The following is a 9,163-nucleotide window of genomic DNA, read 5'->3' on the forward strand; positions in this document are numbered from 1 at the left end:
TGTCTGTCTGTTCTGTTCTGTTCTCCTAAAGGTCTGTCTGTCTGTCTGTCTGTCTGTTCTGTTCTCCTAAAGGTCTGTCTGCTCTGTTCTGTTCTCCTAAAGGTCTGTCTGCTCTGTTCTGTTCTCCTAAAGGTCTGTCTGCTCTGTTCTGTTCTGTTCTCCTAAAGGTCTGTCTGTCTGTCTGTCTGTCTGTTCTGTTCTCCTAAAGGTCTGTCTGCTCTGTTCTGTTCTCCTAAAGGTCTGTCTGCTCTGTTCTGTTCTGTTCTCCTAAAGGTCTGTCTGCTCTGTTCTGTTCTCCTAAAGGTCTGTCTGTCTGCTCTGTTCTGTTCTCCGAAAGGTCTGTCTGACTGCTCTATTCTCCTGATGGTCTGTCTGTCTGTCTGCTCTGTTCTCCTGATGGTCTGTCTGACTGTTCTGTTCTCCTGATGGTCTGTCTGACTGCTCTATTCTCCTGATGGTCTGTCTGACTGCTCTATTCTCCTGATGGTCTGTCTGTCTGACTGTTCTGCTCTGTTCTCCTGATGGTCTGTCTGTCTGCTCTGTTCTCCTGATGGTCTGTCTCTCTGCTCTGTTCTCCTAAAGGTCTGTCTGCTCTGTTCTGTTCTGTTCTCCTAAAGGTCTGTCTGTCTGTTCTGTTCTGTTCTCCTAAAGGTCTGTCTGTCTGTCTGTCTGTCTGTTCTGTTCTCCTAAAGGTCTGTCTGCTCTGTTCTGTTCTCCTAAAGGTCTGTCTGCTCTGTTCTGTTCTCCTAAAGGTCTGTCTGCTCTGTTCTGTTCTGTTCTCCTAAAGGTCTGTCTGTCTGTCTGTCTGTCTGTTCTGTTCTCCTAAAGGTCTGTCTGCTCTGTTCTGTTCTCCTAAAGGTCTGTCTGCTCTGTTCTGTTCTGTTCTCCTAAAGGTCTGTCTGCTCTGTTCTGTTCTCCTAAAGGTCTGTCTGTCTGCTCTGTTCTGTTCTCCTAAAGGTCTGTCTGTCTGCTCTGTTCTGTTCTCCTAAAGGTCTGTCTGTCTGCTCTGTTCTGTTCTCCGAAAGGTCTGGCTGTCTGCTCTGTTCTGTTCTCCTAAAGGTCTGTCTGTCTGCACTGTTCTGTTCTCCTAAAGGTCTGTCTGTCTGCTCTGTTCTGTTCTCCTAAAGGTCTGTCTGACTGTTCTGTTCTGTTCTCCTAAAGGTCTGTCTGTTCTGTTCTCCTAAAGGTCTGTCTGTCTGCTCTGTTCTGTTCTCCTAAAGGTCTGGCTGTCTGCTCTGTTCTCCTAAAGGTCTGTCTGTCTGTCTGTTCTGTTCTCCTAAAGGTCTGGCTGTCTGCTCTGTTCTGTTCTCCTAAAGGTCTGTCTGCTCTGTTCTGTTCTCCTAAAGGTCTGTCTGTCTGCTCTGTTCTGTTCTCCTAAAGGTCTGTCTGTCTGCTCTGTTCTGTTCTCCTAAAGGTCTGTCTGTCTGCTCTGTTCTGTTCTCCGAAAGGTCTGGCTGTCTGCTCTGTTCTGTTCTCCTAAAGGTCTGTCTGTCTGCACTGTTCTGTTCTCCTAAAGGTCTGTCTGTCTGCTCTGTTCTGTTCTCCTAAAGGTCTGTCTGACTGTTCTGTTCTGTTCTCCTAAAGGTCTGTCTGTTCTGTTCTCCTAAAGGTCTGTCTGTCTGCTCTGTTCTGTTCTCCTAAAGGTCTGGCTGTCTGCTCTGTTCTCCTAAAGGTCTGTCTGTCTGTCTGTTCTGTTCTCCTAAAGGTCTGGCTGTCTGCTCTGTTCTGTTCTCCTAAAGGTCTGTCTGTCTGTCTGTTCTGTTCTCCTAAAGGTCTGGCTGTCTGCTCTGTTCTGTTCTCCTAAAGGTCTGTCTGTCTGCTCTGTTCTGTTCTCCTAAAGGTCCGTCTGTCTGCTCTGTTCTGTTCTCCTAAAGGTCTGTCTGACTGCTCTGTTCTGTTCTCCTAAAGGTCTTTCTGTCTGCTCTGTTCTGTTCTCCTAAAGGTCTGGCTGTCTGCTCTGTTCTGTTCTCCTAAAGGTCTGTCTGTCTGCTCTGTTCTGTTCTCCTAAAGGTATGGCTGTCTGCTCTGTTCTGTTCTCCTAAAGGTCTGTATGTCTGCTCTGTTCTGTTCTCCTAAAGGTCTGGCTGTCTGCTCTGTTCTGTTCTCCTAAAGGTCTGTCTGACTGCTCTGTTCTGTTCTCCTAAAGGTCTGTCTGACTGCTCTGTTCTGTTCTCCTAAATGTCTTGCTGTCTGCTCTGTTCTGTTCTCCTAAAGGTCTGTCTGTCTGCTCTGTTCTCTTCTCCTAAAGGTCTGTCTGACTGCTCTGTTCTGTTCTCCTAAAGGTATGTCTGTCTGCTCTGTTCTGTTCTCCTAAAGGTCTGTCTGTCTGCTCTGTTCTGTTCCCCCGAAAGGTCTGTCTTTCTGCTCTGTTCTGTTCTCCTAAAGGTCTGTCTGTCTGCTCTGTTCTGTTCTCCTAAAGGTCTGTCTGTCTGCTCTGTTCTGTTCTCCTAAAGGTCTGTCTGCTCTGTTCTGTTCTCCTAAAGGTCTGTCTGTCTGCTCTGTTCTGTTCTCCGAAAGGTCTGGCTGTCTGCTCTGTTCTGTTCTCCGAAAGGTCTGTCTGTCTGCTCTGTTCTGTTCTCCTAAAGGTCTGTCTGTCTGCTCTGTTCTGTTCTCCGAAAGGTCTGTCTGTCTGCTCTGTTCTGTTCTCCTAAAGGTCTGTCTGTCTGCTCTGTTCTCCTAAAGGTCTGTCTGACTGCACTGTTCTGTTCTCCTAAAGGTCTGGCTGTCTGCTCTGTTCTGTTCTCCTAACGGTCTGTCTGTCTGCTCTGTTCTGTTCTGTTCTCCAAAAGGTCTGTCTGTCTGCTCTGTTCTGTTCTCCTAAAGGTCTGTCTGTCTGCTCTGTTCTGTTCTGCTGAAGGTCTGTCTGTCTGCTCTGTTCTGTTCTCCTAAAGGTCTGTCTGTCTGCTCTGTTCTGTTCTCCTAAAGGTCTGTATGTCTGCTCTGTTCTGTTCTCCTAAAGGTCTGGCTGTCTGCTCTGTTCTCCTAAAGGTCTGTCTGTCTGTCTGTTCTGTTCTCCTAAAGGTCTGTCTGTCTGCTCTGCTCTGTTCTCCTAAAGGTCTGTCTGTCTGCTCTGTTCTGTTCTCCTAAAGGTCTGTCTGTCTGCTCTGTTCTGTTCTCCGAAAGGTCTGTCTGTCTGCTCTGTTCTGTTCTCCGAAAGGTCTGTCTGTCTGCTCTGTTCTGTTCTCCTAAAGGTCTGTCTGTCTGTATGTTCTGTTCTGTTCTCCTAAAGGTCTGTCTGACTGCTCTGTTCTGTTCTCCTAAAGGTCTGTCTGTCTGTTCTGTTCTGTTCTCCTAAAGGTCTGTCTGACTGCTCTGTTCTGTTCTCCTAAAGGTCTGTCTGACTGTTCTGTTCTGTTCTCCTAAAGGTCTGTCTGTTCTGTTCTCCTAAAGGTCTGTCTGACTGCTCTGTTTTTTTCTCCTAAAGGTCTGTCTGTTCTGTTCTCCTAAAGGTCTGTCTGACTGCTCTGTTCTGTTCTCCTAAAGGTCTGTCTGACTGTTCTGTTCTCCTAAAGGTATGTCTGTCTGCTCTGTTCTGTTCTGCTGAAGGTCTGTCTGTCTGCTCTGTTCTGTTCTCCTAAAGGTCTGTCTGTCTGTTCTGTTCTCCCAAAGGTCTGTATGTCTGCTCTGTTCTGTTCTCCTAAAGGTCTGTCTGTCTGTCTGTTCTGTTCTCCTAAAGGTCTGTCTGTCTGCTCTGTTCTGTTCTCCTAAAGGTCTGTCTGTCTGCTCTGTTCTGTTCTCCTAAAGGTCTGTCTTTCTGTCTGTCTGTTCTGTTCTCCTAAAGGTCTGTCTGCTCTGTTCTGTTCTCCTAAAGGTCTGTCTGTCTGCTCTGCTCTGTTCTCCTAAAGGTCTGTCTGTCTGCTCTGTTCTGTTCTCCTAAAGGTCTGTCTGTCTGCTCTGCTCTGTTCTCCTAAATGTCTGTCTGTCTGTCTGTCTGTCTGTCTGTTCTGTTCTCCTAAAGGTCTGTCTGTCTGTCTGCTCTGTTCTCCTAAAGGTCTGTCTGTTCTGTTCTCCTAAAGGTCTGTCTGTCTGTCTGCTCTGTTCTCCTAAAGGTCTGTCTGTTCTGTTCTCCTAAAGGTCTGTCTGTTCTGTTCTGTTCTCCTAAAGGTCTGTCTGTCTGTCTGCTCTGTTCTCCTAAAGGTCTGTCTGACTGCTCTGTTCTGTTCTCCTAAAGGTCTGTCTGTCTGTCTGTCTGTTCTGTTCTCCTAAATGTCTGTCTGTCTGCTCTGTCCTCCTAAAGGTCTGTCTGTCTGTTCTGTTCTCCTAAAGGTCTGTCTGTCTGCTCTGTTCTGTTCTCCTAAAGGTCTGTCTGTCTGTCTGTTCTGTTCTCCTAAAGGTCTGTCTGTCTGTTCTGTTCTCCTAAAGGTCTGTCTGACTGCTCTGTTCTGTTCTCCTAAAGGTCTGTCTGTCTGTCTGTCTGTTCTGTTCTCCTAAAGGTCTGTCTGTCTGTTCTGTTCTCCTAAAGGTCTGTCTGTCTGCTCTGTTCTCCTAAAGGCCTGTCTGTCTGCTCTGCTCCTCTAAACCATCTGAATAAGATGTGATTGATGTGTTCTGCTCTTGATATTAGTTAACTTTCAACTATTATTCCACTAAAGTTGTCATGGTTTTAAGATGGTTGCCAGACCTTCATCTTAATAGAATATCATCAGTGAAACTGCAATCTCTCCATCTACCTAATTTCTAAATGTTTTACAATTCATAATTGCATAAATCTTGCACCTTGCTCCAATGACACCTTACCCAGGTTATTTTCTGATTGAATATTATAGCGGGGCGTCGTACATTATATGAGTGTTATAACCAAGTGTTTATAACGCCAGCATATTGATTTCACTGATTTAAAGAATGATGCAGATGTAACGGATGTGAAACGGCTGGCTAATTAGCGGTGGTGCGCGCTAAATAGCGTTTCAATCGGTTCTGTCAACACCATGTAATACCAGGGGGTCTCCGCTTGCTCTGCAAGGGCCGCAGCTTTTGTGGAGCGATGGGTAACGTGGCTTCGTGGGTGACTGTTGTTGATGTGTGCAGAGGATACCTGGTTCGCGCCCGGGTATGGGGCGAGGGGGCGGTCTAAAGTTATACTGTTACACAGAAACCAAACATACAAAAGACTGAACCCACGTTGGTTCAACGTTATTTCATTTAAATTACGTGGTAACAACGTTGATTCAACCAGTGTGTGCCTAGGGGGAAATGTCAGATATAGTTGTCAGACAATGATTCAGATTTTTTTTAAATGTAGCGCCTGTTTTCTTTGATTCGTCTAGAATAAATAATGCATTTGTCAAAATACATTTAATTCGGTCTCCAGTTCTTACCTTCAGTGGTCTTGTTGGAGGAGCGCACATCTTCACCGGAGCATATTGTAATTGACAAGACGTGAAGAGCTATCAAAAACACGGTAAACTTCTGACTCCCGTAGGTCTGACTCCCGTAGGTCTGACTCCCGGAGGTCCGCTGGTAGGTCATTGTGCGGGTGTACGGCAGCGGATGAACGGGTCGAGACTATCCAACTGTCTCACGGCAGCACGACCATAAAATACAGTGGAACAGCTGATGTGTAACACCCAAATGACTTCATGAAATATGATCAAGAGGAAAGAGAGACGGTTAGGAAATCCTTCTCAGTCCTCACCCGCTCCACCCCAGCAACCTCCGACTCCCCTGTAACAGACTTTACATCCAACGATGTTAAAAGCGCATCAAGCACTTTGGAGAGAAGCCCCGCAATTTGACCAGTAAACGTGTCATTCACTACATTGAAATAGGTAGTCGTGGTCGTTTATTTTCCTTCCGATGACAACAGTTAGGGAGTTCCTCCAAAAAGGAATTTACAGACGAAGTGTTGTCTTTCGTTAACGAGACCATGTGCTTCTCCAGAAGCGCTCTTTACGGACGTCAATCCGTCTTTACGTTCGCCGTCCGCAAAGGCGCGCCGTTATAAGCGCTTTTCTGCGCTGCAGCAAGAGAAAGAGATAGGGAAGGAGAGAGAGAGAAAGAGGAGAGAGTACACTTAGAGGACTTGAATAATATATTTCAGACACAACCTCTCCCAGCAGAGGTAATTCTGGTTCAATATTTTATTCAGCCGTAAGAGACAGTCGACTTGAAAGCAGTTATGGTGGGTGTGTAAAGTCAGTGTAAGAACAAATTCTTATTTTCATTGACGGCCTAGGAACAGTGGGTTAACTGCCTTGTTCAGGGGCAAAACGACATGTTTGTACCTTGTCAGCTCAGGGATTTGAAATGGCAAGCTTTCTGATACTAGTCCAAAGCACTAACGACTAGGCTACCCTACCCCCTCTACACTCTAACCACTAGGCTACCCTACCCCCTCTACACTCTAACCACTAGGCTACCCTGCCGCGCCGATATGGCGGACTAGGCTACCCTGCCGCCCCGATATGGCGGACTAGGCTACCCTGCCGCCCCGATATGGCGGACTAGGCTATCCTGCCGCGCCGATATGGCGGACTAGGCTACCCTGCCACCCCGATATGGCGGACTAGGCTACCCTGCCGCGCCGATATGGCGGACTAGGCTACCCTGCCGCGACGATATGGCGGACGGGGCTACCCTGCCGCCCCGATATGGCGGACTAGGCTACCCTGCCGCGCCGATATGGCGGACTAGGCTACCCTGCCACCCCGATATGGCGGACTAGGCTACCCTGCCGCGACGATATGGCGGACGGGGCTACCCTGCCGCGCCGATATGGAGGACTAGGCTACCCTGCCGCGCCGATATGGCGGGTGTGTAAACAGCTATCCTGGTGGGTGTGTAAACAGCAGTCCTGGTGGGTGTGTAAACAGCAGTCCTGGTAGGTGTGTAAACAGCAGTCCTGGTGGGTGTGTAAACAGCAGTCCTATCAGTCCTGGTGGGTGTGTAAACAGCAGTCCTGGTAGGTGTGTAAACAGCAGTCCTGGTGGGTGTGTAAACAGCAGTCCTGGTGGGTGTGTAAACAGCAGTCCTATCAGTCCTGGTGGGTGTGTAAACAGCAGTCCTATCAGTCCTGGTGGGTGTGTAAACATCAGTCCTGGTAGGTGTGTAAACAGCAGTCCTATCAGTCCTGGTGGGTGTATAAACAGCAGTCCTGGTGGGTGTGTAAACAGCAGTCCTATCAGTCCTGGTGGGTGTATAAACAGCAGTCCTGGTGGGTGTGTAAACAGCAGTCCTGGTAGGTGTGTAAACAGCAGTCCTGGTGGGTGTGTAAACAGCAGTCCTATCAGTCCTGGTGGGTGTGTAAACGGCAGTCCTGGTGGCTGTGTAAACAGCAGTCCTATCAGTCCTGGTAGGTGTATAAACAGCAGTCCTGGTGGCTGTGTAAACAGCAGTCATATCAGTCCTGGTAGGTGTGTAAACAGCAGTCCTATCAGTCCTGGTGGGTGTGTAAACAGCAGTCCTGGTGGGTGTGTAAACAGCAGTCCTATCAGTCCTGGTAGGTGTGTAAACAGCAGTCCTATCAGTCCTGGTGGGTGTGTAAACAGCAGTCCTGGTGGGTGTGTAAACGGCAGTCCTGGTGGGTGTGTAAACAGCAGTCCTGGTGGGTGTATAAACAGCAGTCCTATCAGTCCTGGTGGGTGTGTAAACAGCAGTCCTATCAGTCCTGGTGGGTGTGTAAACAGCAGTCCTATCAGTCCTGGTGGGTGTGTAAACAGCAGTCCTGGTGGATGTGTAAACAGCAGTCCTGGTAGGTGTGTAAACAGCAGTCCTATCAGTCCTGGTGGGTGTGTAAACAGCAGTCCTATCAGTCCTGGTGGGTGTGTAAACAGCAGTCCTGGTGGATGTGTAAACAGCAGTCCTGGTAGGTGTGTAAACAGCAGTCCTATCAGTCCTGGTGGGTGTGTAAACAGCAGTCCTGGTGGGTGTGTAAACAGCAGTCCTGGTGGGTGTGTAAACATCAGTCCTGGTGGGTGTGTAAACAGCAGTCCTGCTGGGTGTGTAAACAGCAGTCCTGGTAGGTGTGTAAACAGCAGTCCTGCTGGGTGTGTAAACAGCAGTCCTGGTAGGTGTGTAAACAGCAGTCCTGGTGGGTGTGTAAACAGCAGTCCTTGTGGGTGTGTAAACAGCAGTCCTGGTGGGTGTGTAAACAGCAGTCCTGGTGGGTGTGTAAACAGCAGTCCTGGTGGGTGTGTAAACAGCAGTCCTATCAGTCCTGGTGGGTGTGTAAACAGCAGTCCTATCAGTCCTGGTGGGTGTGTAAACAGCAGTCCTGGTGGGTGTGTAAACAGCAGTCCTTGTGGGTGTGTAAACAGCAGTCCTGGTGGGTGTGTAAACAGCAGTCCTGGTGGGTGTGTAAACAGCAGTCCTGGTAGGTGTGTAAACAGCAGTCCTATCAGTCCTGGTGGGTGTGTAAACAGCAGTCCTGGTGGGTGTGTAAACAGCAGTCCTGGTGGGTGTGTAAACATCAGTCCTGGTGGGTGTGTAAACAGCAGTCCTGCTGGGTGTGTAAACAGCAGTCCTGGTAGGTGTGTAAACAGCAGTCCTGCTGGGTGTGTAAACAGCAGTCCTGGTAGGTGTGTAAACAGCAGTCCTGGTGGGTGTGTAAACAGCAGTCCTTGTGGGTGTGTAAACAGCAGTCCTGGTGGGTGTGTAAACAGCAGTCCTGGTGGGTGTGTAAACAGCAGTCCTGGTGGGTGTGTAAACAGCAGTCCTATCAGTCCTGGTGGGTGTGTAAACAGCAGTCCTATCAGTCCTGGTGGGTGTGTAAACAGCAGTCCTATCAGTCCTGGTGGGTGTGTAAACAGCAGTCCTATCAGTCCTGGTGGGTGTGTAAACAGCAGTCCTGGTGGGTGTGTAAACAGCAGTCCTGGTAGGTGTGTAAACAGCAGTCCTATCAGTCCTGGTGGGTGTATAAACAGCAGTCCTATCAGTCCTGGTGGGTGTGTAAACAGCAGTCCTGGTGGGTGTGTAAACAGCAGTCCTGGTGGGTGTATAAACAGCAGTCCTATCAGTCCTGGTGGGTGTGTAAACAGCAGTCCTATCAGTCCTGGTGGGTGTGTAAACAGCAGTCCTATCAGTCCTGGTGGGTGTGTAAACAGCAGTCCTGGTGGGTGTGTAAACAGTGGTCCTGGTAGGTGTGTAAACAGCAGTCCTGGTAGGTGTGTAAACAGCAGTCCTGGTGGGTGTGTAAACAGCAGTCCTGGTGGGTGTGTAAACAGCA

The 9,163-nt window shown here is 48.6% G+C and overlaps 1 protein-coding gene across 1 annotated transcript in view; it reads right to left on the reverse strand.

The window, feature by feature from the left end:
* The window catches only part of LOC135573596 (disintegrin and metalloproteinase domain-containing protein 12-like), a 308,097-nt gene extending 302,201 nt beyond the window's left edge, over window positions 1-5,896 (reverse strand). Inside the window, 1 exon segment of the mRNA XM_065022859.1 lies at window positions 5,319-5,896. Within this exon segment, the coding sequence (XP_064878931.1) occupies window positions 5,319-5,469 (151 nt within the window). The 5' untranslated portion in view covers window positions 5,470-5,896.
* Between the last annotated feature and the right edge of the window lie 3,267 nt (window positions 5,897-9,163).

This window comes from Oncorhynchus nerka, linkage group LG10 (genome assembly GCF_034236695.1).
Source record: "Oncorhynchus nerka isolate Pitt River linkage group LG10, Oner_Uvic_2.0, whole genome shotgun sequence".
NCBI lineage: Eukaryota > Metazoa > Chordata > Actinopteri > Salmoniformes > Salmonidae > Oncorhynchus > Oncorhynchus nerka.